Here is a 27,476-nt window from a genome sequence, read left to right on the forward strand (position 1 = left end):
GCTCGTTTAAGTGTACAACCTTAAGGAACTGGTGTCGACAGGAAGTGATCTGTGTATATCTGAGTTCAGGGTTGAACACTTTAGTGTTTGTTTGAAGCTGTCTGTTTAATATCAGTCTTCTCCTATCTGCAGGCGCAGATGGACTGATGGGGGTCTACCTTTTCATGATTGGTGCTTATGATCTGAAGTACCGTGGCGAGTACAACCGGCATGCGCAGGCATGGATGGACAGCATTCAGTGTCAGGTCATTGGTTCTTTGGCCATGTTGTCCACAGAGGTATCGGTCCTCCTCCTCACTTATCTCACCCTGGAGAAATACATCTGCATCGTCTACCCTTTCCAATACTTGACGCCTGGCTGGCAAAGAACCGTCTCGATACTTCTTGGGATTTGGGTGTTCGGCTTCGTTGTTGCCTTTCTGCCGCTGGCCTGCAAGGAGCCTTTCCGCAACTTTTACGGGACCAATGGAGTTTGTTTTCCTCTCCATTCCGAGCAGCCAGAGACCCTTTGGGCTTATGTGTACTCCATTGTAATTTTCCTGGGTGGGGATTTGCCAAAGTACTTTCACTGTTGATATTTTTCATTAGTTTTCTTTACTAATTCCCTTAAGCTCTAAGTGACAACACAGCTTCATTATTTAATGAGCGTATTTACATTCATTTGCATAGGTTTGCATAGATTTGTTAATTTTTTTATAAATCCATGCTGCAACCTTAAAGTAAACTGCCATTGTCAATTTGTCCCGATACATAACCTTCTGTCTCTCTGCAGGTTTGAACTTGGTGGCATTTCTCATCATTGTCTTCTCCTACGCGAGCATGTTTTATAACATCCAGCGAACAGGGACCCAGACTACTAAATACAGCAACCACATCAAGAAAGAGGTGACCATCGCCAAAAGGTTCTTCTCTATCGTCATCACTGACTCTCTTTGCTGGATCCCAATTTTCATCCTCAAGATCCTGTCACTACTTCACGTGGAGATTCCCGGTACAGTAGAAGTCATTTGTCCACGACCCTCTTTACCAAATGTTGGAAATGTCAATGTAACAAAATGTGATGATCTGAAAACACTAAAAATGGAAGGAGAGTTGAGCAGCTGAGCTTCTAAATCAACCACAAGCAGGAAAGCCTTCCCAACATTCCTGAACAAAATTAGAGTAATTGGTTTCCTCAGTCCCCAGAAATGTAAACAGGAATTCTTACAGGAATTATCTCTGTTCCAGTAGTCATGTTGCTGTGTTGATTGATTCTGTTAAAACTGGGCTTCAAAAAGAATTGAATTAGAATTTAAACAGCACGCCAGTATTTTCAGAAACAGGGTTGTACATTGCAATAATTGTGTCTTACTGGATTGTCTACTGTAGTGTAAGGCTGCACCCCCACAGTCCTCAATTTAAAGTCTAACAGTAAAATTAATCAGATTTTACATACTGTTATTTGAATACTATTTTTTCTTCTTGTTTGTGTTTTCTTTTTCTTTGCAGGTACAATCAGCTCCTGGGTTGTCATATTCATTCTCCCCATCAACAGCGCCCTGAACCCCATCCTTTACACTTTAACAACGCGGCCTTTTAAAGAAACTATTTTGCAGGTTTGGGCTAATTACAGGCAGAAGAGGCCCCTGCTTAGCGGTCAGCCGCCACATCATCCATCACTGACTTGGCAGGAGATGTGGCCCTTGCAGGACAGCAACCAGGGTGTCATCGCTACAAAACCACTGGAAACAACGGCTACGGTTGCCAAGCTCACCCCCGTGGAAACTACAGAGAGGAACAGTGACCTGACCGTGTGCACACAGCCACAGAAAAAGCAGCATAAAATGCTGTCAGTTTGCTCCCAGAAACAAGTGATGTCACAAACACTCATACATACACACATTTGCACGCAAACAAATGAACTGATGTAGGTGAGCAACCGCTGCACACAGTGGATTTGTTCACCTGAATGTCACCTGCTTGACTGAACATGGTTTTGAAGAGACAGCCCCTAAATCTTGTCTTAACCAAGTAATTTGAAACATTCCCATTTAGCTGTAAAGTCTCCCCAAGGACGAACTCTATCACTTCTGCTTTCTGCTTTCTTTTCTGTGCTTATGAAGTCTCCATTCACATTTGGTCACACATTAGAGTTTAATTGCCCGTGTTGAATTTAAACGTGTGAAAGGGAAAAGGTATTTTCGAGAGGCTGTTCAGTGACCTCCTGATGAGACCTTTTGGAAAGCTTGTCAAGAATGAAGGTAAAAATCTTGTGGTGCTGTATGATGACGACTGGTGAGAAGACGCTGTGATAATAAGGTTTAATCTCGTGCAACCTTTGTCATTTGAAACATTTTCTTTTGTTTTTTTGTATGACAAATTCACTCATATTGGCAGTTATACAGGGAAGCTTTTCATTATAAAGCATATTTTGTTTATACTGCTCAAATGTTTCAAAGGACAAATCTTAAGTTATTCGTTCACTAACAGCAGAGAATACCGCAGTGTGGCCTCTGCTCATCACCGATAACGCACAATAGTAGCTGCAGTTTTGGGGTATGGAATTGGGCTTCTCGGGGCCTGGGATTGAACCAGCAACTGTTATCTCAATAGGTAGACCACTCTGCACCTGAGCCATTGCCACCTCAAAGCAGTCTGATTTTAAAATATTTTCCTTTTAAAACAAGTTTGCTGTTTGTTCAAAAGTGTCTAATGAGTTTAAGTATAATATCAATACACTTCATTCGGCCTAGTAGTTTCAGTCAAATGGACAACTGTTTTTGATGGTTGTCTTTTATAATGTACATGTTTTCTTAAAAAGCTTCAGCTGGTCTGAAGGGTTTCGAAGTCACCATACCTCACTAACGAATATGCCGCACAACATATTTTTTTTACAATGTCAGATGTTGCAGTTTTGTTGTTTGTATGTTGGTCCTAAGCCTTTTTCTGTGCTGTTGTGTGTTGTTTATTGATACTGGCTTTTCTAGATATTGTAAATGTATGATGTATAGCACACATGCTGTCACACACATTAACAAAACAGTGATGTGTGAACATGCTAAAAGACATGAAAAGAGACAGAAAAGATGGTTGGAGGTAAATGTTTAAAATAATTCTATATGTCTGTTAAAACCAAGTAGGAAACAACTTTTTGCTGTGTTTGTTTCGTTTGTCTTCATTTTAATTGTCTTTCTTGAGGGAATTTTATTTTTGAGCTAAAGTTTTTTTTAAAACATTAAATAACAAATCTATTTATGGATTTATACCAAATCGTGTTTTGTTGATTATAAAACAACTTCATTAAACTGTATGTACATTCAAATTGTATTTTTCAAATAAAATCATATCGCGTTTTAGTCAAAATAGGTTTGTTTATTTTAAAAATGTACATTTTCGTTATTTAAATGTTGTGTCTGTAAGTTATTAAAAGAGGCGAAATAATCAATAGGTATATCTATTTATTAAAATTCTATTGTTATTCGAATGTTCACTGTATTGGATTCTGTAAATCCATTAATAAAATAACATGAAATAAAAATACGGTCTACCGGTCAATATTTGCGCAGTTACTACACTGGCAAATACATCCACCTTACGCAGTTACGCAGCATTGATGCTCTCCAACGTGGTGGTTATAAGACGTGTTTTGCAAGGGATTTTGAAACCAATTTCTTATCTTTGTTGGACAACCTTTGTATATACAAGGACGTGCTTTGACTTTATACAGAAAAGGTAGTTTCTGCTAATAAGCTAATCCTAGCTGACAATGTTTCCAGTTAGCAGATACTCTATTCAAGGTAACTATTACAATGCTAATTCCTCGTTAGCCATTATTTTGCGAGCTTTAGGTGCTTGACGTGGCTAGTGCTGATGATTATTTCATTCGTGTCAACATGTTATGTCTGCTGAAACTTTACAAACGGATTACGAATTTTTAAAAATAAACAATTTTTTTCCTCTCGGTTATAGAATGAAGCGTTCGCTGATACGGTCAAACACATTCCTGTTAGCATGAAGCTAAAATATAGGTCAAAGTTGAACCGGTATATCGGTCATTTGAACAGGGAAACCGTGCTAATTCGTCTATTTTACACACCTTAAGTGTTTTTGCGGTGCAAATACTTTTTCCATTCTGAAAATGAAAGTTTTATTTACCACTTAACGTTTGTTATTGGTAGGACTTAATCTTAGATGCACTAACTGTACTAGCAAGCATGTGACTATATTAATAATACAGTATATGAGAACCGCCTAGCAACGCAACTCATGAGCATTTGCGACTAAAATAGCGTTTTGTGGCAGCGGTATCGGTTCTGTACCTGTTTCATTCATGTTGTATAGCATTTCAACAATGTGAACTCTGTGTAGATAACCATATGACCACAAGGTGAAACTGACTGTCATTTGGAGACTTTATCTCTGTCCAAGCCCACAGGTGTATCAAGGCTTTGAGGACCGTGCAGACGGAACCTGCTGCATCTCAGCTCTACACAACAGTAAACAGACGGACATGTTCCTCGGTGTCAGCACCTCGCATTACAACACACTACACCATCCATCCGCGAGATCAAGACTCACGATGGGAAGGTAAGACTGCAGAACTCAGTGGGAATGGCAATGAGTATTGAACTGGAAATATGATCCCCGGCAGTGTACACTGCCGTGATGATGCATGTTGTTGAGGTTATTTTTGAGGGAAAACGATCAATTCTTTCACTGAAAAGGTGTAGAAGTTACAAGTTGGGCTATTAGGTTTTGGATATGTTCAATTTGTCTTATATATATGTTCCATGAGTAAAAACTGTTGCGCTTTATAAAATTGCTTTCATCATATATGTCTTGTGATTGTTGCGCCGAGCTCTCCACCCTTGTAATTTCCTTCATCTAAATGCTTTGGAATTGCTATGAAAATGAAACATATACTGAACTTGCTTAAATGTATTGCGTCCTTCAAAAGTTAGTTTTCTTGAGGACTTGTTTCCTTTTTCAGGAATGGAAATGGAGAGATTTGCAGACGAGGCAGATGTGGTGATAGTAGGTGGAGGCCCCGCTGGGCTTTCAGCGGCCATCCGCCTAAAGCAGCTGGCCAACAAACACGGGAAGGAGTTGCGAGTGTGCCTTGTGGAGAAGGCCTCACAGATTGGTGCACACACCCTGTCGGGGGCCTGCCTGGAGCCCAGTGCCCTCACTGAGCTCTTTCCTGATTGGAAAGAACGGGGGGTGAGTGTATTAGTTCTTCTGATGTTTAGGATTTAAAGGTGTTGACAGAAAGAATTTGGCCACACTGAATAATTCCATGTATATGATTTTGGTCCTAAACAAGCCCCGTGCTTCAGGTTTTGTAGCATTTGTCAGGGTAAAAAGAATTGTTCTGTACAATTCAGAATTCACTGTTCCACTTTGATCAACATCATCGGTGACCCACTTCCTGGTGCAGTCATGGAGACCCACTTTAAATCTTTTCAGACAGGGTTGTGCATCATTATTACAGCAAAGCAACCTCCCTGTACCTTTTTTTTTTTTTTTGCCATATTCCATCGAGAGATCTGTGCTTTAGATCAGTGGTCCCCAAACTTTTTATCACCACAGACCGGTCAGCGCTTGACAATTTTACTGTGGCCCGGGGGGGGTTGAACTGCTGGATAAGTGTGCCCACAAAGACTCACAAGCGCTACTCTCTCCTGCTCGCTACGATGACGTTTAAACATCCCTTCAAAATAAGTCACAGATACTCTACAAAGACGAATATAAAGAACATTTTATTTTCATGAAAATTTTAACTCGCCATAACGACAAATCAAAGGGAGCCCTGCGCTTGTTTCTCTGCAAGGAGACGGTCCCATCTGGGAGTGATGGGAGACGATGACACCCGGAGTGTGTTGCTTATGCCCAGTCTACTCCGCAGAAAATCTGGCTTCACACAGATAGGATGTCATGAAATGGCAACCGGGTTTTCAGTGCTGTGGTGGCGATTTCAGGGTATTCTGCCATGACTTTAATCCAGAATACTGGACCACCAGGTCCGATACTCTCAGTGCGTTCACATTTACTGATGTGGTGGCCCTTCTCCTGCCCATCATGTTCCTGTTTTTTTCTTTCAAAATACTCCAGAGGTTGGTCTTCTAAACTAGGGTGCTGGGTCTCCAAGTGGCGAAGTAGTTTTGAAGGCTTCATCACCGCAGATTACGCAGAGCAGGCTTTGTATGCCGTACCACTTACCAGGATAAATCCGTATTTCAAGTAGAACTCTAATATTATCTGTTAAAAGCTTTCTTTTTCTTGAAAGTGGGCTCATCTCCCATCTATTGATTTGGCCTTTTCTTTTTCGGAAAGAAATTTTTCAAAGACGTCTGGTTCTTACTCATTTTGCCCGCTTGTGGGTTCAATTTTGGAGTGAAAGACCGACAGAATCCAGTCATTTCTCATAAGGTTTTTCAAAATAAAAGATAGTTCAGACTCAGCTAATACATAAAATGGAAATATTTAATCATTTCTTGTGCGGCTCGGTGCCAATCGATCCATGTACCGGTCCGCGGCCCGGTGGTTGGGGACCGCTGCTTTAAATCATCCCATTTTAATCTAACTTCCTCCTGCCCATCTTAGTCCATCACAATATTGTGTGTATAGTATAATTATGCCTATATTAATATTCAAATAGATGAGGTCATTGTGTCAGCAGCACTCATTGTGTGTCCTGCTCAAGGGTTCTTCCTATTAAAGGGGAATTTTCCCTCGCCACTGTTGCCTGTTGGGGGGTCAGGTCCCTGGTATTCTGTAAAGTGCCTAGAGACAGTTTGATTGTAACGGACGCTATATAAATAAAGGTTGACTGATTGATTGATTGATCATGCTCCAGGCACCCTTGAATACTCCAGTGACTGAAGACGTGTTCAGCATTTTAACAGAGAAACACAGAATTCCTGTCCCAATGTTGCCAGGTAAAAAGCTACTTTGCCATATAATTCTCATATAGTAATGCGTTTTCACCTTTGTTATAACATGCGCATTATATTGTCATCCACATATTAATGATCTCAGCTACATTTTAAAGTCTAAAGGTACTTTTAACAAAGGAGAAATAGTCTCATCTATTGTATGTAAACCTCTGCAGCGCTTGCATTGTTTGTGTGTGTTTTTTTTGTGTGTAAAGGGCTGCCTATGATGAATCACGGTAATTACATCGTGAGGTTGGGGAACTTTGTCCGCTGGCTGGGGGAGCAGGCGGAGGAGCTTGGCGTTGAGATATATCCTGGCTATGCTGCAGCTGAGGTAAGATATATATCTTTCGTGGTGTGTTTTCCCCGACTGCTGTGGCACTTTTAAAGAACTGACTTCCTCTTTTCCTCCTGGGGTTTGAACTTGACCATAGAGTTTTATATACATTCTCAAACAGAAATATTTTAGATTTCTTTCCCCCCAAATCCCGATATTAATCTTTACACCCCACTGTTTTTTCGACAAGGTTTTATTTCATGAAGATGGAAGTGTAAAGGGAATTGCTACCAACGATGTAGGCATTGCCAAGGACGGTTCACCAAAGGTACTGTGACATCATTAATCATGGTGTTAATTTTAGAGTTGGGTTAAACAAGGTTATGTTAAACTCTAGAGTCATAAGCTAATGCCATGTAAATTAGACTCTCAGAATGGTGAATCATCTTTTGATTATAAGTCACTGCTGGCTCCAATGTTAGCGGCTTTTAATGAATTTCTCAGGAAAGAGCCAAGTCCAAATGCTTCATGGATGAAGGCTAAATAAATGCAGCAGGATGGAAAAAAATATTTGCTTTTGCAATTTAGCTACACTACATCACATTCTTCACCACTTGTTCCTCACACACTCAGATAATTTTCTTTGGTATAGGAGGACTACAAAGAAACTCTCATTTCCCACTTCTGGTGTTACACAATAACTCAAACTGAGGTCGCAGAAATGCTGTTCTTGTGTCTGATAAGAGTAAACATATGGCAAACACACCTGCAGTTTTTAGCGCTTAGCCCAGCCTCACAACAACAGGGAGCGTCAAATTTATCAGCACTTTATGTCTGAACTGTGAAATGATAATAAGTAAATGCAGGTTTATTATATTTATATAGTACTCTGTACTTTCACATTTCTAGCTCAGTGGGCATCATCTGTATCCATTTTCCCTTCTTATTCCAGGATGTTTTTGAGAGAGGAATGGAGCTCCATGCTAAAGTCACGTTATTTGGTGAGGGTTGCCATGGCCACTTGGCCAAACAACTTTACAAGTGCTTCAACCTGCGTGAAAACTGTGAACCGCAGACCTACGCCATTGGCCTGAAGGAGGTAAATATGCTGCTCACAACGCAGCAGAGAGTCAGTATTTGGAGAGCAAGGAGTTGGACTACAGGAATAAATATTTGTTGTGTGTTTGTGTGATGTGGCTGTAGGCTAGCGCTACCTTGAACATTGCAGAGTAATTAACGGAGGTTTTTCTTTTAAAGCTGTGGTCCATAGAAGAAAAGAAGTGGAGGCCAGGCAGAGTAGAACATTCTGTAGGTTGGCCTCTCAACAGGAACACATATGGAGGTTCTTTTCTCTATCACTTGAATGAAGGAGAGCCTCTTGTGGCCTTGGGTTTTGTGGTGAGTTTATTCTGATGCTTTTGTAAGTCTGATGTCACATTTTATTTAAGCAGTAAGTTCCAGGAGTCATGTCAAAGGGCATATTTTAATAATAACATACAAAAGGCAGAGAGATTGAGATTTCCAGGTAAAGTAGCAGATGAAAGATCATATATATGAAACCTTCCTATCTCTGCCATTCTGCATATAGAGGTATATACAGATCCTTTGTGTGAGGAGTTGAAAAGCTTTTTTGCTCATTTCAGTCATTTAATATGTGAATTCCATTAAGGGATCACATTAATGGCTCCATGTTTGAAGCTGAACCGGGCACCATAGTTTTAGTTTTCTGTGCAATATTCCATCTGACCTTTAATATTTTATTTGGATTAATTGGCCAAGTGAGCTTGTAAGTTTGTAAGTGCAAAGTGAAATGGAGGTAATTGGATGACTCTTTGTTCTTTGAATAGACAAATTATTGTCAAAACACAATTTTAGTACAACAAAGAACTTCAGTTAAATAATGTATTACTTTATTGATGTTTTAGTCATGAGATTTTTGGTGATTTATCTTTTTTTTTCTCTCTCTCTCTCTCTCCAGGTTGGTCTAGACTACAACAATCCTTATTTGAGCCCCTTCAGGGAGTTCCAGCGCTGGAAGCATCACCCATTTGTTGCCCCAACTCTAGAGGGGGGGCAGAGGATCGCATATGGAGCCCGAGCATTGAATGAAGGAGGATTACAGGTACCAATGTTGGTATATTAGCTGACAAGGCCAACTAACATGAGCGAATCAAAATAAACTGCATAAAATACCTATTACCGGTACTTTTATTTTTAAAGGAAAAGTTAAAAGGTAAAGTGTGAAATGAGGATAGGTCAGGGATTATTTGAGAATCAGTGCAGCATGTAAGGTAGGATTGAGCAGGAGTCTTTGGCATGTTTGAAGCTTTAGAAAGTAGAACACAGAAGTTAGAGATTTGCCATCATCTCTCATGCTCCTCCCTAGTCCATCCCCAAACTCACGTTCCCTGGAGGGATTCTGATTGGCTGCAGCCCTGGTTTCATGAATGTCCCGAAGATTAAAGGCACCCACACGGCGATGAAGAGCGGCATGTTGGCTGCTGAGGCCATTTTCCCCAGAGTCACGGCAGAAAACTCCGAGTCGGAGACAGCAGGTAGAAGGACGACTACATATCGCTGAAAGCTAAAGCCAAACTCTCATTGTAATCAGAAGCTGATTGTGAGGAAGAATCGGCAGAAGTGAACACCCGCGGATATGAATCAGCTTCTTGTTAGTCCATCCAATTCATCCACATTACGATGTGGACAGTTTTGTGTTGTACGTTGATGGAAAAAGTTTTCCTTTTATTGAAAATAGAAAAGAAAGTTTATCTTTTAATCACTGCAGGGCTCCATATACCTGAATATTCTGATAACCTGAAGAAATCATGGGTGTGGAAGGAGTTGCATTCAGTCAGAAACATCCGGCCATCATTCCACAACTACTTTGGCCTGTATGGTGGAATGATCTACACTGGAATCTTCTACTGGATCTTTAGAGGAAAAGAGCCATGGACCCTCAAACACTGTGGTGAGTTCAGGTACTGTAGTTAATTCGATCAATACTCCTCCAGGTTCACAGAAGGGCTGTTTTGGAGTTGCTTCTTCAGTTGCAAGGTCAGAAACATCTCATTTCAAATGATTAGAGTAGAGTAGTGCCATCAGAAAGAGGTGCCCATCCTTTGTTTTTAGTGTTCAGTTCCAAATTAAAAGGGTTCTTTTCTCTAGTTTAAAAACACTTCAAAGTTCTTTTCATGCTTGAATAATATTAACAGGCTCACAAGGACACTGCCATTAGTAAATTTAGCGCAAAGAATTTCAAACTCGGAGGAAACTACTTAGCGTTGTGCAACTCAACAAGTGCTCTGTGAGGGATGTATTCACTAATAAACTCTTTGAAACTCAAAAGCTTATATGTGATGGCATGTTTGATTTCTAAATATGTTTATCTGAAATGAGTTCTGCTGGTTTATCTGCAATTATTGCAGCACTAAATGTCCCAGTCCAAAATGGTCAATGACCATTGGAAAACAGCTTCCAACCTTTGACACAAGCATCAACTGCAGCTCAACGTTTATCTTTTAAAAAAAAAGAGGCAATTAGTATTCTGTTTAATTCATTTAAATCCACAATGACCACAAAGGACTGGGTGTTCTCTGCATTTCATATGTAATCATGTTCATATGTAGATAGATAAGTGTAAGCCGCCATTACTTGGTCTTTAGTATCTTCTCTGTAGATCAGAATTCAGGTCATCCTATCTTTAAAAAAAAAAAAAAAAAAAAAAAATCATTTCCTAACCAGCGATGCCTGATCCATCCCAGGTCTTGATGCGGACCAGCTGAAGCCGGCTAAAGATTGCACGCCAATTGAATATCCCAAGCCTGACGGCAAGATAAGCTTCGACCTGCTCTCCTCCGTGGCCCTGAGTGGCACCAATCACGAGGGCGACCAGCCCCCCCACCTGACTCTAAAGGATGACAGCGTCCCGGTTGCCAGGAACTTGGCCATATATGATGGGCCCGAGCAACGTTTCTGCCCTGCAGGTAAATCCATCACGGCCGCTAGACACCAGTGCCCACACAATATGTCAGCGCACAGATAACGGCTAATCTGGGACACCTCCTGTAGGAAACGGGAACTCTGCTGTAGCATCGAGGCTCAGAGCAAGATACAACAGCCTAAAGCATTCTTTACCTCATTTGTTAAGAAAGTTTGTACTACTTCAACAGGGTGGCGTTTTTTTCTCATCAGAAACGACTAATTAGCATTAATGGTTTTAAACTGAAGTCATAGATAAATGAAAAATAGGCATTTCCATTGATTATATATTGGCTATGTAAGGTTGGAAAGTGTCCGTTTTTGTAGGCGAGGTAAAAAACTGTTCATGGTGGACAATAGAAAAGCTACATATGTAGATTAGCTTTTATATTCTGGAATATTTAAAAAGAAATAAAAACATTTATTGAATGACGGTTGTCATCTGCTGTTCTATGAGTTCACATGTGAGGAAAAACCCTGTGTGACCAGTTTTCTTTTGGTTCATCTCCCCTCCCAGGTGTTTATGAGTACGTTCCCATGGAAACTGGTGACGGGATGAGGTTGCAGATAAACGCGCAGAACTGCGTTCATTGCAAGACCTGCGATATCAAGGACCCGAGCCAAAACATCAACTGGGTGGTGCCAGAAGGCGGCGGCGGACCGGCCTACAATGGGATGTGAAACTTTTTGAATGTCATCCATCATGTAAGGTTGCAGTTCTTACCATCAAATGTGCCTGAAAAAAGGGTGTTTTGCAGCAAATACAATTCTAATGGTCCAGGATGTGGAATCTTCTGCTTACCTCTCTGAATCCTGTCGGCGGGATCAAAATACCACTTGTTTTAAAAAGACTGACATTTCCAAATCATTTGTCTGATCCAAAATCTGAAACACCCCATCTGTTATAATCAGACCATAGTGAGATAAAAATGTGATAGTAGGATTCGGACGGGTGAACAATGTTTTAATTAAGTTAAAACCCACCAATACTTGGGCATTTAAAGGTGGCTATTAATTGTCTTGGAGAGTTCTTAAACTGTAATAGCTGACATATGCAATCAAAAAGAGAACAAGAGGGTCTCTGAAAGGTTTATTTATGGATTTAGGGACTGTAGCATTTGTTCTACAGTGTTGTACATACGGTGTCATAATAAAGAACCCTCAATGTTTCACAGCCATTGTTTGAAAATGATGTCACCAACATAAGATGGCCCACGATATTTCATAGCTGGAGTATTTCAGAGCAAAGATGAGTTTACACCATTCACTGCAGTGCACATTTAATCAGAACCTTCAAGTAATTTCCTTGTAACGCTTCAGAATCCAGTTGCAACACCAAAGACCTGCAATTTTCTTTACCTGACTGCAGCCCAACGGGTTGACTTGAAGTATTGATCGTTAGCAACAACACAGGAAAAAATGCTCATGCAAACATCTTGGCGTAAATCTTCTTTTCCTTCTCCTTCTCCTCCTGAATTTTGAGCTGGACTCTCTTCATTTCGTTGACGATCGCTGTCAACAGGAAAATGTTTTTGGGTCAGATGCGGTATTCAGAGTTCTACAAGCTTTACTGCAGCTAGTTATTCTCAGTTCCTTAACAAGTGGAGCAGCACTTTCAATTATCTAGTCTGCTGGTGGTAGATAAAGGTGTCCTAATGTGCTCATTCTTCTTTATCAAACTGCTATTTTTTGAGTGCCAGTAGAATCTGTGTGGCTGTGCCTAATTTTTTCCATTAGTCACACTACCTAGATTTCCAAAAACGGCCGAAACTTTCTTCATTCTTCTCACCCAGTTACATCAGATTTCATTTCACGGTGGCAGAATCAAGTTTGTGGCAACTATCCAAACGGTTTCACAGGCTATGAAAGACACCACACTGATCAAGCAGTCAGCTACCTGACGGGAGGATTCCTTCTTTATGTGCCTGCCATTAGGAGGTCCAAAATGTTGAAATGATTCGGTCAACTGGACACGGCGCTTTTCCTCCGCACCCGAGTGAATTCCAGTTACTCATCGTGCTCCTGCAGGCCTGAGTGCCAATGATGCATTTTCCATCACCAGCTGGTGATTTACATCAAGTACCAATCGCACCGAAAAGTGTTTGCAGAACTGCCTCAGACACATTCCCTCATTACCATCAAACATGTGGGGCTGATATGAATTATTGACGGTGAGGCCGAACATCATTAGACTGAATGGTGGAGGCAGTGTCACGGCAGCAGAAATAGAAGCAGCAGGACACGTGCCAGAGGGCTCTCAGCTGTCATTCAGCTGAAGAGACTGCACTTAGATATCAACCCTGTCTCCTCAGCACATGTTCAGTCTAGCTGGGTTTGGCTTTATCACCAAAACATCTAATATGTCCACTCTGATGGAAACGTTCCTCCTCCTATCGGTCACAGCCAAAGGAATCTCAACGTCCTCTCTCCGCGACATCCAGCTCGAGATTTTCCTTCACCCCTCCCTGCTCTCGCAACATCATCTGCAGATGTCCTAGTCTGTGGAGATTTCTGTCGGACCTCGTCTGTCCATCACCAGAGCAAACGAGCAGGGACTCGGCACCGATCCTTGGTGCAGTCCCGCCTAAGCCTTCGTACAAAGCAAGCTGCCACCACACTCTCAGAGATCTGAATCATGAATACTAATACTGGAATAGGTAATCTAACTGTTCTTATGCAGACTGGGACTGAGTTTTATCCCTAAAAATGCAGTAAAGTTTAAAGTGTGGGCCTGCATGGCAATTTCTGATACACTATTATGTAAGATGGCCGATGGAGGGGATTTTATTTCAAATTTCGTTACACAAAAGGCAAATTCCCCACCTTTGTCTTCAGGCGTTATTTCTTGTGCTTTCTTCAGGTCAAACTGAAATGAGACGACACAGGAAAAAACCAGTCAAACTAATATTTGATAATGATGCAAACATGAACACGTCACCATGGCACAGATACAGTTACTTTGACTTCCAGGATATTCCGTATGTTATTCAGCCTTCCAAGTAAATGACAGCCTGCTAATGAGGCAGGAAAGCCTGCTGAAATTCAGCTGTATAGATGATCAATATTTCTCTTTAGGCTGAGAGATGCTTGTGCAGATGTTACCAAAGCTTTGCTGTATTCCTTCAAGCCCTGCCAAGCCTGGGCCCTTCGGAAAAGCGCCTTGGTGTTGGTTTCATTGAGCTCAAGAGCCTGTATGACAAGACACAAGATACATTTAATTAACGTTCTTAAGAATAATATTTCTAGTGTGCGTTTTTTTAGCTAGACTTTTGCTCACTTTGTTCTGTCACTAAACTATTATTTTGCTGTCCACACCACTATAATTATTTCATTACTGACAATTGGGGGCAGCTAAACGATTCAAAATGAGTTTCCAGGAAATGAAAGTCCCAGATAATGAAAGAAAGAAAAAAAGAACCCGCTGTGTGTCTACTGTAAACGTCAATGGCAGCATTCATGGAGAGATTGTGCAGACTTGCCTGGTTGCAGCTGTCCAGAGCCTCCTGCCACAGCTGCAGCTTCAGGTGACACGCCGCTGTGTTGAGGTAGCAGCTGAGGGCTGTGGGCTCCAGCTTCTGCTGCAGCTTCTCCACCTCCTCCTCCTCCTCCAGCTGATCTCTGCTGGCCTCCAAGTACCTGCGGGGGTGAAAGGCTTACTCTACTGCCTGGATTGGACGGAACACCATGGCTGGAAATTGGAACGCTCATGGAAGTGATAAAGGTCAGTCCCGTCTGCTCCTGCAGCTGTTTACGTTCGTTTAAACGTAGTTAATAAATACCAATCTCTTATCTCAAGCCCTTCACCATAATTGATCATGTCACTTTTACAACTGAGTTGGATACATTTGTGTCCAGAGTGAGGCTTATAAAAACCTACTATTTCTTATATGCAGCCATCGCCAAGGCAACCAACCTGGAATACTCTCATGTAATGCGTGATAGTGTTTCCCTAATAAATTATCATTATGTTTTGTGTATATTTCCAGTAAAGAACGTTCGACCTGCTAGCAGAGCTACGTCTCTTGAGGTAAAAATGACAAGATTCCGGTAGAAATCAATATGTCAAAGTAAACATTTAAAAAAAGTAGCTGTACATTGTTTTAAGAGAGATAGAAAAGTCATTATTTCTGTTACTAACCACAAGTACAGACACCACATGAGAAATAAAGTTGGTATCAATAATGGACAGAGAGGTCTCTTACCTGAGAGCTTTGTTATATTTACTGACTGCACCTTTCCAGTCTTGACTCTTAAAAAGTTTATTTCCAATATTTTTCACTTCCTCAGCGACAGATAGAACTTGATCAACCTTAAAGCAGAGAGAGGACAATCAGGGCAAAATCCAGGTCAAACAAATCTGTTTCTTTCCTTCAAATTTGGCATTGAACAAGCTCAAATATAAGGATAATAAAGCATTCTCTGTTTATTTCCGAGAGCTGTTGGGTTGAAGTTTTACAAGTGTTTGCTATGCTGAGCAGGTCCCGAATTTACCCTGGGAAGTGGGATAAAGATGAAAATCATCAGACGACCAATGGGCACGTTTCCCAAAAACCTCAAGCGGTCCGACCGGGGTCATGAGACCCGCGGAGCAGTCTGAAGATCCTTGAAGATCAAAGATTTCACAGCGACTTACATCTTTCAAGTCGATGTCAGAGTCCTCTGGGTAGTCTGGATGAGCGTCCCCGGACCCATCACTTGGTGCACTGCCCCAGCTGTCCCCGTCCTTATGCTCACCACAGTCGGCTATGGCACAAGGCTGCGGAGGAAGATGACATTTATAGCACAGACGCGTGCATGCAGGTCAGGATGTTTGCCCACTTACTTTATTATGTTACATAAAAGGCTTTCAAGCAGAAACACAGTGATTGTCTTCATAATTATCAACCATCTTATAGAGCGGAATTATTTGATTATACTCTATATTATTACTAAGATGGAACTGTTTTACTGACAGGGACAAGCCATGAAAACCTTTTACTACAGTTGATGCAATGTGTAAAGGCCCTGCAATCAGGGCTAAGTACGTATGCATGCTGCACCACAACGATGATTAAACAGGAATCATAAAATCTGCTGTTATTTTTGGAAATAATAGAGAAAAACAAATTGGAAAAAAAACAAAAACTACCTTAACAGGCGCGTCCTCCTTCGTTTCAATAGACTCCAGCATATTGACAACTCCCAACCCTTTCAACACTTGTCCGAAAACGACGTGTTTGCCATCCAAATGTGGTGTGGGGACAGTTGTGATGAAGAACTGGGAGCCATTAGTGTTGGGCCCAGCGTTGGCCATGCTGAGCAAGCCCACCTTGTCATGCTACAAGGAAAAGGAGATGAATTACTGTCCCACAGGCAAAAACAGTTGAGAAAAAGAGAGAAAACAAAGTGAAAGTGGACAGATAAGAATGCAGAAAAAAGGTAAGATGGCAATCCAAACCAGAAAATTGTAAAAAAAATTATAATAATAAAAAAATTGAAAATATTTTACCATGTAGTGGAAATTTTCATCTTCAAATTTCTCTCCGTAGATGCTCTCGCCACCAGTGCCATTGTGATTGGAAAAGTCACCCCCTTGAATCATGAACTTCTTGATGACTGCCAAAAATAACATTTCAGATAAATCACTTTGGAAGGCAATCATGTGTTGGTCCTTATTCAAAAAGTAGCTACTGTAGGAAATATAACCTAGAAGTCAATGTTAGATGTATGTGCCAGTGCAACATAGCAATTTCAGCCAAATTTCCAGTCACAACATTACTAAACGTAAGAATAATTCTACACAACCCATAACGTTGAATACATGTATGAATAAACATGAATGGCCACATACTTCTATGGAAAGGGCATCCTTTGAAGTGCAGTGGCTTTCCAGTTGATTTGCCAGTGCCCTTCTCACCAGTGCAGAGTGCCCGGAAATTTTCCGCAGTTTTTGGGGCGACATCAGCAAACAGCTCCAGAACTATTCTTCCAGCTGTGGGCATGGGACAAAGTGTCAATCTGTGGTTTAGTCTTAGATTAGATTATTTACCCAACCTTGCAAAATGCCCCTTTCAAACGCATATCTAGTGGTGCACGTTATTGAGACATGCCATTTTTAACAATAAAGTGTATTAATATGCCTACTTTACCACATTTGGCCCTCCATACAATTGCATGAGCTAACAACAATGCAAATAATTATCTATGAGCCATTTCACAGATCTATGGCAACAGCATGGTTGTCATGCCACCATCCCACATGTGACTTCTCACAGAACAAAGCAAGCAATCTAAATCAAGTTTTCTAATTAAAACTAGCTATATTTGTTCATTACATTGCGCTGGAGAATTCTGATTTTAAAACTGGCTTACTGAAAGAGGAAATGTTTGAGGAGCAAACTAATGTTTCTAGAAGTCACCAGAGGTAGCCATTTGTCTGCTAAGCTAACACGGCCCCAAAAGTGTGAACTAATATTGCATTTTTTGAAAAAAAGCAGACCTCTTTCGCCACCAATGTCTACGTCGAGGAAAACGCGGGGATTTTCGGGGTTTGTAGGCTTTTCGGACGGTGTTGGGTGAGACATTTTCTTCTGAGAAAAGGGTAATTAGAAGCACTTCTCTTGGCTAATGCTGCTATCTGAAGCCGGTGCACCGAGGCTGTGAATAAAATCCGATCGTTTCCGTTTGGGGATTTCAAAATAAAACTCTTCGCGTTTAATTTCAAAATAAATTGGTAAAGTCAATATTTCAATAATAAATGATCAGCTAAAGGTCTATGTTCTACGCATTTAAAATTTAAATAAATGACAAAATTATTTACAAAAGGTTGTCAATAATGGATAATAAATCTGTTTTGGGCCTCAGGTAAAACAAATGTATTTTGTCTGAAAGATCCTCATGATTAAACATAAACAAACATGCATTGGAGAAGGCTGTCATTGTCTGCACTGGCAGTTTTTCTACACCCCCCATTTTCTTAGCTGAATCCAAGTCCTCTGTGGCTGTTCAGACATGAAATATTTGGTCTGACAAGCACAAGCATTCTTTAAGCCTGTCATATTAAAGGAAGCTTTCCAATGATACCAACAAATTGCGGGTGACCTCTGGAAATGGGTGTTTTTGTGGCTGGAAATGGTGGCGTTTGATTTGGTGTACAGTCGAAACAACAGTCATAATTGTGGATGATTGAAAGTGCTGCAGGGACAGATTACTGGGAGCTTTCTAATACAGAGAGGCTACATCCAGGGCTCAGGAGAGAAGATGGAAGGCTGATACACAATGGCAGTTATTTTTGGAGACAATCTTCAGTCTGAGTGCCCACTGGCCAACTCGATTTTTTTTATTTTTTTTTAAGTGGTTGTGAAACCTTCAGAGGCCACATTTATGTGCATTTTAAATCCAACAACCTCCTGTGAAACGAGGTTTATGGAGTACTTAAAGTGTTCAGAATTATAAAATAGACTGCTATAGAGTGGCCAAAGGGATGAGATGTCTGCATGTGATGCAGTCAGGAATTTCTGTAAAAAGCGATAAATATAAATATATATTTTATATTATATATCTTTGTACATTTACAAGAGCAAACATTTTGACACCCTTGACTTTTAGAGCACAAGCGTTCACCTATAAGCAGCCTTTTGTGTGGTTTAAGAGATCTACATTGCTGATGCCCCCATTCTGCTGAGCACAATAAACTAAAGTGGATGAAGTGAGTGGGCAAAATCGATTTCAATCCTCTTTTTTGGATAGCAAATTTGAACCCACACCTGGGTGTTGGTCAGAATCAAAAGGTCCTCTCATTTCTTGTTGATGTATGTTTCAAAAGCAGGTCAGTGATTGTCAGTTCTTATCTTTTCCCTGCGGAACAAAAGGTTGTGCCTTTTTAGGGTTTTTATTTGTTTTATGAGTTAAAGATTTGTTTCTTTTGATTTCTTTTTCCTGCCATTTCCCTCCCTGGATGCACTGAGGCGACTCCATGAGGTTTTGAAGCAGAGAGCCCCAAAAAGGTTATTTAAAAATGATAAAAATGGGAAATTGCTCACAGGAATGATGAGGATGCAGGCTTACATCATGTTACAGTATTTTAATAAGATGATTAGAAGGCTCAGTGAGCTCTGCTATTTAAACCATTGAAAGCAAGTACAAACATGCCTGAAAAGCTTTTTATTTTGTTCTTTCTTTGTTCATTTGCTGTTGAGTGCTGCTCCACCGCTGCTCTTCAGCAATGCTCATGTCTCATTAGAACATCTCAGTCACTAATAATAAAAATGACAATAATAGTGATTTTGTTCAAAGATTCCTTTCAAAGCACTCAAGGACACATTGCAATGGAAAGGACAGTGCAAAACAGAAGCAAGGGAACATGGCAGCACCCAGGTGGATACTGCAGATGAAGATGTTAGACATTTTGAATAGTCAGGAGAGCTTTTGAAAGGTAGTTTAAAAACCAGTGGTTTTCTCTCAGGCTTTTATTGCTGCAGGATCTGTGTGTTCCTGCAGAGGTGGCCCTGCTACATAATTAATGCAGAGGTAGATAGCTGCAGGTGCTCATTGGAAACCTGAGACGCTGCCGTTTATTCGTCTGATAAAAGCAACGCCAGGTCACAAATGTCAAAGAAAGAATCACCAAGTGCTCCAGGATGAATGAGGTCAACTGCATCCAAGTCCTGTTAGAATGAAAGAGTCCTCAGCTTCCTCCTACTGCGTGTTTAAGAAGCTCTGAGCTACTCTGTCCTCCAGCACCGTCCGTAAATCTGTTTTCTGTACAGAAACAGACGCAGGTAAAGATTAAAACACCTGTCAAACACTTTTCCCCACTCAAGCATCTTTAAATACTCCCTAAATATGTCTGTCAGATTTGGTCATGTTTGATTGCTAATCATGTTGGTGTGTGATGTCTCTGCAGGCGTGTGCGTATAATGACCTCAGAAGGAAGACGCTTCTAGAGGCTCTGCTGCCTTTGTCTGATTTTGGCTCTACCTTAATTTGCATATTGCTGAGCAGCGCCTCGCCGTTCAGCAGCTGGTTATACTGCCAGCCCCAGCCGATCTCCCCCACGTAGCTCCGCCGAGGCATGGGATGGGGAGTATTGTGTGCCGCTCGACACAGGTAGCTGAGGTCACCTGTAGCCTCGGGGGGGAAATGATCTGACCTCGGGTGGTAGTGTTCAATTCCACGTAGACCTTGTTAGAATAAGCACAATTGTAAAAACAGAATATACAGTTTTACAGGCAGTGGTGAAGAACAGGAAGACGGACTAGTACGCCAGTGTGCATGAGGACACATTTCTTTTTAAAGTAACGTTACCAGGGAGCAGCTTTTTAGATGGGCTTTCTGACACTCTGTTCCATTTAATAAATATAAATTCATAAAAACAACAAGACAGCACTTAATTAACAACACTCCTCCCCATTTTCCAAACAGCCTTGATAAAATCTATGGTTAAAACCAAATCAGTATGTGCGTCATACACCTCGTGAGCATATATGTATTTCAGTGAATATCAATATGCACACTGTCACATATATCCAAGTATTATAAGCCCATAATTTAGTCATCCTTTTAATCTCGAGTTCTTCTCTTTTCTACTCTTAATGTTAAGACTCTAACCATACAATATTAATAAGCCATTTTGAGGTCATAAAGGTGGTTATGTTAGTTTCACAGGCAACTTAGCTTCCTGATAACAGCTGTTAATACCTCATAAAAATAATAATAGTGTAGACAAAGCAGCAGAGTGGAAAAATGCAAATTCCTTCATGCTCCACCTACCAGGAAAAATCCTTCTCTGTACATGTGGTGCACCTCCATCTGCTTCACCTTTATCAGTTATCATTTTAAAATGATGTCCCGGATGCATACCTGTAATGGGCTCCCCATGACAGACAACCTGAGACTTCCCGTTTGGCCAATGCGTCATGGTAGGTTGTCACCCAACCGTGTCATGGTTGTCATGGAGTCACTGTAGTGTCCTATTTAGATTGTAAAAACAGCTGTTGCTTCCTCCATTAACCACTCCAAGTCATTTTCTCTTAATTGAGATGACATTAAATGATTTAGATGACATTTAGAATCACACATTCAAACTCTATTATATTTTTTATTTTATTATTTTCCTCATTTTTGATCCCACCTGCAGTGCCTCAAACATAGGTGTTTTGGTGAGCATGTCTTTGTAGAAAATGATGCATTTACTGCGGCAATTGTTAAGGCTAACTTCCGTTTTGAAGTCAGGTTCTTATTTTAATAAATAATGCTTTATGCCCTGCGAAGAAAAATAAAGATAAACACGTCAACATCACACTTCCGGGTACCTGGTTTTTGGAGGTGAATTCCAAAACAACTTCCCTCTTCTATATAACTTTCTTTCACATCATGTTGATGCCATTACTTGCACTTTCATTCTGGTATCACACATATAAATACATTTCTGGGTATTTTATTGCTCAAAATACTCACTCATACTCTACTTTCAGTTCAATAACAATTTTATGTTTCAAATGAAAGCGTCTTACCGCCCTATTATAACCATCTGTCGATTACACCATTTATCCACTGGGTGGCAGTACAGCACCATTTTGCAGTCAGGTTGTCCACCTCCCTTCAGCAGTTTTGGTTAAATGGACTCGCCCATGACTAAATCTCTGTCAAGTTAGACATATGTTTCAGTAGTTAGGCAGGATGTACTCCACTATCAAATTAAAATTCTTCCAGCACACACACAGTTAACAGAAGAAAAAACCCAAAACAAATCGAAAACGATTGTCATGTAGCAGATGCAGATTACCGGCGCGTTTGATTATAATTCTTCGAAATAACAAGGGGCAAAAAACGGCTTCCGTCAGCTCGCGCGTTTAGTTTATTTTGAAAATCTCCCCGGAAATGCCCCCGCTAACTCGATTAGGCTTTAACATGCTGTGTCAGTCACCATGGTGGCACACAACAGAGAACAGCAGCGGGCTTATCTTCACTTCTAGTCCCAAAAATGCCGTTGTGATGATGTTTCCCATTGAGCTCACTCTCGTCTGTCTCCCATGATGGGCGTCAAGTTGTTATCGACGGGATTTAACCGGTTGCCGCTCGCTTCCTTTTTGTTTTGAGGACCCTGCATGGATTTTCTTTTCACCGCTAACAGACCGCTGAAGAGACAGATAATGGATTTGGCGAACGCTGGCTGAAAATACGGGACCTTTTTCAACCGAGAGAATAGCAACGAGGAGCACTTGGAGCCGCCTAATTAACATTCATCTGGGTGGGACTGGTGTTGGCAGCCGGTTTCGGCACGGTCAACCGAGAGACGGACACCCCGAGGAGACTGCTCGGCTGTCTGGCTCCAGTCGTGGCCTGGCTCCCGGGCACTCCCAGCGTATCCGCTAGAACCGGAGCAAAGGCGAAGAATATATCAAGGCGGCGGGGTGCTTCCTTACAATCCACCCGCGGTTCTGACAAATTGTAAATACTTGAAACGGATAAGAAATTCTAAATCCCTCGCACGGCGCGTTCCAAAGACACAATGGCGTCCTATGTGGATAACCGCTTTCGGCAGGCTGTGATGATGAATCCGACTGAAAGGACGCAACAGGTCAGGACAACTAATTCATCATAGCGAATGAAACCCGTGTAAAAGTGCCCATTTGTGACAGTGTTTCCCGTTCCGAGGGTTGTGCGAGCAGTATGGGTGTGTGTGAAGTGTTGCCATTCAGCTTGTGGCAGTGTTCCGTGTAGTTTCAGCCCGCTAAGCCGTCTATCAGCCCAGATAATCAAGGCTACTTAACATAACCGGAGCTGTTAGCTTTGCTGGGAATCTAAGCTCAAGTGGCCGCCCTGAGCCTTTGCGTTGCATACACCAACTTTAAAGCATGTTTTCATGCGTGTAATGTTTGGACGCATTCTTTTTTGGGAGCTAATAACCATACAAGTGGGAGAGAAAGGTCATTTTACGCGTGCGTGTTGCGGCTAATCCCAACCTAGCTTAATTAGGTCAAAACAGACGTCCCCCGTCACCACTGTGACCAGGTAATCTAATACAATATTCAGTACTTAATCTCTTAAAATTAGGCATGCATATTAACTTGATTTGGCGTTAATCTCTTTTGGAGCCTGGGTTTGCATGTGTGGTGTTCTTTACCATATTTTTATCATCTCCCCTGGTGGGGACAAAATAGGTCATGGCTGCAGATGCATAGAATAAATAGATAAATCTTTGGTATAAGTAGCTTTTTTAATCCTGGTGCTCACTGTAAATAACCACAGTATCATGTGAGCCTGGTTTTAGCTCGAAATACAAGGAGGATGGGCTATATTGCTCTGGTAAATCCTGCTAAAGATAGTTTCCTACACACATTTCACACATTTGCAGTTTTTCTTTGCAGAGAAATCCAACTCGGCTGGAGAGAATAGAGCATAATTCCACTGGAGCAGCAGTGCTTTAACCTCACACGGATGCTCCTGCGGCTTTACACACAATAATCAATAACTCTGCCTCTTAAACCAGCCAGTGGCACAGAGATCTGCCTGGTTATTTGACATTGAGGAAACAATTATACGCTCTTTGACAGCCTGTTAGCCACACCATGCGGATTTCTACGACTTTATCCAGACAAACTTAATGTTCTGCAGTTACCAGTGCATTATATTATGCACCCACTGTTATTCTGCACCTATCTCAAGCCGTTATTTATGTTTTTTAGACACGATGCCCCAGTGTTTTTTGTTTTTCTGCCGCAACTGTAAAAGAAAGACAGTGATTATTCCACAGAAACGGAAGAAGCCCCGAAGGAATCGAGCCACGCGTGGAAGGGTGGCTGCTGTGCTCTGTAGTTTCCTTTGTGACAGTGCAGGCGGTGTGGAGGCTGACACAGATTACCCTAATGGTGCTGGCAGCGTCTCTCTGTCAGGACCAGGCTGCAGGGATCTGACGCTCTTCGGGGATGCCCACGGTGGGGTTTGACCCTCTGCCTTCGCCTGCTGTCACAGGGCCCGTTCGCGTTCATTATCGCTTTCATTTGTGCGGTCTGGTTTACTGGCTAATTTCCAGTGTGCAAAGTCAATTAAAGGAACAGAAACGGGTGCATCAGCACAGAGAAAAAAGAAGAGATGTTTTTGTTTCCCCTTTTAATTAAGTGAAGCGATTTTAATAACCCTGGCCCGAGATTTGAAATCCGTTGGAAGCAAAATCTTTTGGTAAAGGAATGTTACCTGTTGTTCTGAAGGGTTTTGACTGCTTCTGTGTTTACCATATCCAGCCTTTATTTGTAGTTGTTTTGATTAGATTTTAAATTGGGTTACAGACAGCAAATGAAATATAATTCAATTTTGAAGGAGCCTCTCTTCAAGTTAACGTGTTATTTGATTTACAAATGACTCGATTACTGCGAGGCTGCCTCAGCGGCCGTCCACCTGTGGGCCCGTATTTAGACGCCACGGCTTTACTAATGTTTATCAGAGATGTATATTAATTTAGATATGGCAGCATATTTAGCAGGTCACCACAGAATTTAGATTATAGAGGTACAGAGTAGAGGTTCGGCTGCAGCCAATCACAATTTCTGCTCATATTTCCGTACTAATGAACATCACAATGTCTCCAGAGTTCATAAATATGTCATGGTGTTGAGGTTGCTATATTTAGTTGGCTGCTAACTGCTGCTAGCTGCCTTAAATATCTCATAAAGGCAGATTTATTAGACTATTTTTCAACCTCGCTACACCCCAGTGATGATCATGTAATTCAAGAGTGGACTGTCACTTATCACCATGTGTATTAACTAATAATGTGGCATTACCCACATCTCATCATCATTTTCAGGTTGTTGTCATGCAATTAGAAGGTGAAATCCATTTTCTTTAAGGAGAGAAACAGCGCTCTCAACAGATTTGTCATTAAGAGGAAAAGTGATGTCCTGTTAGTCTTTAGATGGTCTTTTTTTCGTCCACTTGCCCCAGAGAGGATACAGGACGGACCTTTGTGTCTCTCATAGCCAGGTGGCGAAGCTAAAGGTCACAACCGCTCTCCTCTGCTGCAGTGGCCATGCATAATAGAATTCCTCTGATGAAGGAACAAGGAGAAAGTAGCAGATGTGCAGTGACTGGACGACAGGGTAAAAAAAAAAGGCCTGCGTGTCCAATATCTGTGGCTTGATAGCCTGAAAACAAAAGCTTATTTGCACTCAGGGAAAGCAGATTTCTGCAGTTTGTGAAAGTGCGGAAAGAGCTTTTCCGTCTCGGTATCCTGTCCTCTCAGGAAGAGGAACAGCGTCAATGATGGGTTTGAACTCGGGCCGGAAGAATGGCCCAACAAACAAAAGCTGCAGGTTTCTTTGCGACTGTTTCCTCTCTGTCAGGGCATCAGAATCAGGCCAGCATCTAAATAACTGCCCACGTCACCTGATACCAGCGCAGCGACGGTTTTCTTCTGAAACAGTGTCACCTTCCCCCCGAGTTCCCAGTAGATCTGTGATCTGCCCGCTTGGCCAGTTGCTCCTTTTGATTAGCAGCAACTTAAAGGAAGCGTGACACCACATGTGGGGGTAGAAGTTCCCCGCTCTGTGGTCATGGTGACGTCTTCTGCCCAGGTTAACCAGATGCAGCCAAACAAGCGTCTCAGAGAAGACTGACTGCTCCCATTTTAATTTTAATGATGATTATAAATCGATTCTTTGCTTTATGACCGTACAGGAAGTCGAGCATGAAACAAAAATCCTCGTTTTCTTTTAATATAAACCCTTTTTTCAAAATCCAAGCGAGAAGTCAGTGAATTTTCTTCCAAGTGTTCAACACTGGAAGCCACCAGGATGTTTTTGTAGTCCTGTGTGCTCGTTACTCCCAGAAATCTAATAATGAAAGCAGCCGTCCCAGTTGGTGTCTGCTTGCTGGTTCCAGCTAGTTTCTGTTATAGCGCACCATTGCCAGCGAATTAAGCTGAACACACAGACCCCCTGTGCATAATCAAACACCAGTGGGGCACAGAACCAAGAAAAATGCTGATTTTGGTGAGTTTTGTAGTAATTACTACACAACCTTTTAGCAATTACTGTAAAAACATTGCTCTGTATAACAGGTTCATTTAGGTATCATGTTTCCGTGCTATTTAATTCTCTGCATTGCATTGATTAGTTATTGTTTTTTTATATGAATAAATGTGACAGAGGTCCACGTTTACATATATAAATGTACAAATCCAACTCAGTCAATGACCCCAAAGCTATTTTTTAAACACAAAAAAACCCCAATCTGAATATAAAGTGCCGCAATCAGAGTAATTGTTCTTTTTAGAGGCATTAAAGCTGTCTCTGATCATTAATCTATAAGGTTGTTGTGACTTCCAAGAGTTATTTGCATATCCTGTCCAGACGCCAGTGACAGAAATAAAGAGCAGTGACGTGTCTTCGCGCCGTGGCGTTATCACTGCTTTATTGGCTTTATTTGTCAGAACCAGTTCAGCATAACACTTTTCTGGCGAAATGACTCATTAGATCAACCGCAGCCTGTTTTCAGGTGCATCAATCGGACGTCATCTACACAGAACTCAACCAGCATCAGCTCTTCTACACCCACAATATGCAGAAATGTTTTGTGTCAAAGTCCATTTATTTTAAACAGTAGTCTGCGAGAGGAAGTTAAAGTTAACCTACTCTGTCAAAGGTGATCCTAAAGCAGACCTTCAGTGATAGTTTCAAAAAGTATTAAAAACCAGGTCATGAATGAGGAACCGAGGAAGTTTTTGGGCCTACAACAACAGGCACCGACCTTGTGCCACCGAGCAACCACAATCTTTACTTAATGCAGCCCCAGACCCACTGGGCTGCATGAAGCGCTTGAGGAATAAACCATTACTGACATGCAATATTTACACGACTACTATTGAATTACACTAACTCCGTAACGGAGCGCCTAAATCTTCAGATATTTGAATTTCTAACGGTTGGAAAAAGCGACGGCGACGTTTTAGTCTCCATAAAGCTCACGCCGTATCAGCAACACTGGAAATATTGATACAGATTGTAAACAGGCACACATGGAAGCGTTTAAAAAGAATTCTGTGACACCGGTCCTCCATAGGAGGAGACGTCAATAGCGGCTGTAAACGCCGGACAGGCTCCCTCTGCTGTATAATCTGCTGTATAATCCTGGGAACTGCTCAGACATGAAGTGGATCAAATGAAGATCTGATTAATTTGTGTGATTAGAGATCTAAATCCCACTAAACGGGCTCACCACAAAGCTTGTACTTGTTTACAGCAATTCTAACAATGCCACTTAGTGAGGGTTGCCTCAAATAACAGGCTGCAAGTCCGTGTACATTCTTTTTGGTCGTTTTAGATTAA

The 27,476-nt window shown here is 41.4% G+C and overlaps 5 protein-coding genes across 9 annotated transcripts in view; 3 read left to right on the top strand and 2 right to left on the bottom strand.

Annotated features, from left to right (window-relative positions):
• The window catches only part of rxfp1 (relaxin family peptide receptor 1), a 32,747-nt gene extending 29,230 nt beyond the window's left edge, over nt 1-3,517 (top strand). The window contains exons 16-18 of the mRNA XM_057043575.1: nt 133-543; nt 773-991; nt 1,489-3,517. Of these exons, the coding sequence (XP_056899555.1) occupies nt 133-543; nt 773-991; nt 1,489-1,910 (1,052 nt within the window). The 3' untranslated portion in view covers nt 1,911-3,517. The remainder of the gene's footprint in view (nt 1-132; nt 544-772; nt 992-1,488) is intronic.
• A 57-nt stretch (nt 3,518-3,574) lies between these two features.
• etfdh (electron transfer flavoprotein dehydrogenase) lies at nt 3,575-12,350 on the top strand. Of its 2 annotated transcripts, none has more exons than XM_057043138.1 (13): nt 3,575-3,776; nt 4,408-4,566; nt 4,970-5,199; nt 6,836-6,917; nt 7,130-7,248; nt 7,442-7,519; nt 8,144-8,290; nt 8,449-8,589; nt 9,170-9,313; nt 9,578-9,746; nt 9,980-10,162; nt 10,956-11,177; nt 11,690-12,350. In XM_057043138.1, exons 1-13 carry the CDS (start codon nt 3,746-3,748, stop codon nt 11,851-11,853), a joined length of 1,869 nt encoding a protein of 622 aa, XP_056899118.1. In that variant the 5' UTR covers nt 3,575-3,745; the 3' UTR covers nt 11,854-12,350. The 2 variants fall into 2 exon arrangements, with proteins under 2 accessions (XP_056899118.1, XP_056899117.1); XM_057043137.1 differs by having other exon boundaries at nt 3,580-3,776; nt 4,390-4,566.
• ppid (peptidylprolyl isomerase D) lies at nt 12,250-17,824 on the bottom strand. The gene is made up of 10 exons (XM_057043139.1): nt 17,651-17,824; nt 17,003-17,143; nt 16,661-16,767; nt 16,301-16,489; nt 15,806-15,928; nt 15,375-15,481; nt 14,652-14,808; nt 14,275-14,361; nt 13,996-14,038; nt 12,250-12,684 (listed from the first exon to the last, which is right to left on the bottom strand). Exons 1-10 carry the CDS (start codon nt 17,733-17,735, stop codon nt 12,596-12,598), a joined length of 1,128 nt encoding a protein of 375 aa, XP_056899119.1. The 5' UTR covers nt 17,736-17,824; the 3' UTR covers nt 12,250-12,595.
• A 1,485-nt stretch (nt 17,825-19,309) lies between these two features.
• LOC130531011 (uncharacterized) lies at nt 19,310-21,412 on the bottom strand. Its single transcript, XM_057042682.1, has 3 exons — nt 20,923-21,412; nt 20,131-20,333; nt 19,310-19,911 (listed from the first exon to the last, which is right to left on the bottom strand). Exons 1-3 carry the CDS (start codon nt 21,068-21,070, stop codon nt 19,849-19,851), a joined length of 414 nt encoding a protein of 137 aa, XP_056898662.1. The 5' UTR covers nt 21,071-21,412; the 3' UTR covers nt 19,310-19,848.
• A 653-nt stretch (nt 21,413-22,065) lies between these two features.
• rapgef2b (Rap guanine nucleotide exchange factor 2b) overlaps nt 22,066-27,476 on the top strand; it is a 61,090-nt gene continuing 55,679 nt past the window's right edge. For all 4 annotated transcript variants that reach the window (XM_057042672.1, XM_057042674.1, XM_057042673.1 and 1 more), the window contains exon 1: nt 22,066-22,732. In XM_057042672.1, the coding sequence (XP_056898652.1) occupies nt 22,664-22,732 (69 nt within the window). In that variant the 5' untranslated portion in view covers nt 22,066-22,663. The remainder of the gene's footprint in view (nt 22,733-27,476) is intronic.

Source organism: Takifugu flavidus, chromosome 9 (assembly GCF_003711565.1).
Source record: "Takifugu flavidus isolate HTHZ2018 chromosome 9, ASM371156v2, whole genome shotgun sequence".
In the NCBI taxonomy this organism is placed as follows: Eukaryota; Metazoa; Chordata; class Actinopteri; order Tetraodontiformes; family Tetraodontidae; genus Takifugu; species Takifugu flavidus.

Excerpts from the sequence above, each read along its gene's own strand:
- etfdh (XM_057043137.1), top strand. The coding sequence starts at position 3,746 with ATGTTTCCAGTTAGCAGATACTCTATTCAAG. Across the intron at positions 6,918-7,129 it reads TCCTGTCCCAATGTTGCCAG|GGCTGCCTATGATGAATCAC; the intron begins GTAAAAAGCTAC and ends TTGTGTGTAAAG. Across the intron at positions 8,291-8,448 it reads ACGCCATTGGCCTGAAGGAG|CTGTGGTCCATAGAAGAAAA; the intron begins GTAAATATGCTG and ends TTTCTTTTAAAG.
- LOC130531011 (XM_057042682.1), bottom strand. The coding sequence starts at position 21,070 with ATGACGCATTGGCCAAACGGGAAGTCTCAGGTTGTCTGTCATGGGGAG. Across the intron at positions 20,334-20,922 it reads ACAGAGAAGGATTTTTCCTG|GTCTACGTGGAATTGAACAC; the intron begins GTAGGTGGAGCA and ends TATTCTAACAAG. Across the intron at positions 19,912-20,130 it reads TCAGCAATATGCAAATTAAG|AAAACAGATTTACGGACGGT; the intron begins GTAGAGCCAAAA and ends GTTTCTGTACAG.
- ppid (XM_057043139.1), bottom strand. The coding sequence starts at position 17,735 with ATGTCTCACCCAACACCGTCCGAAAAGCCTACAAACCCCGAAAATCCC. Across the intron at positions 15,482-15,805 it reads CTGACATCGACTTGAAAGAT|GTTGATCAAGTTCTATCTGT; the intron begins GTAAGTCGCTGT and ends CTCTGCTTTAAG. Across the intron at positions 14,039-14,274 it reads AGGAATACAGCAAAGCTTTG|TTTGACCTGAAGAAAGCACA; the intron begins GTAACATCTGCA and ends GTCTCATTTCAG.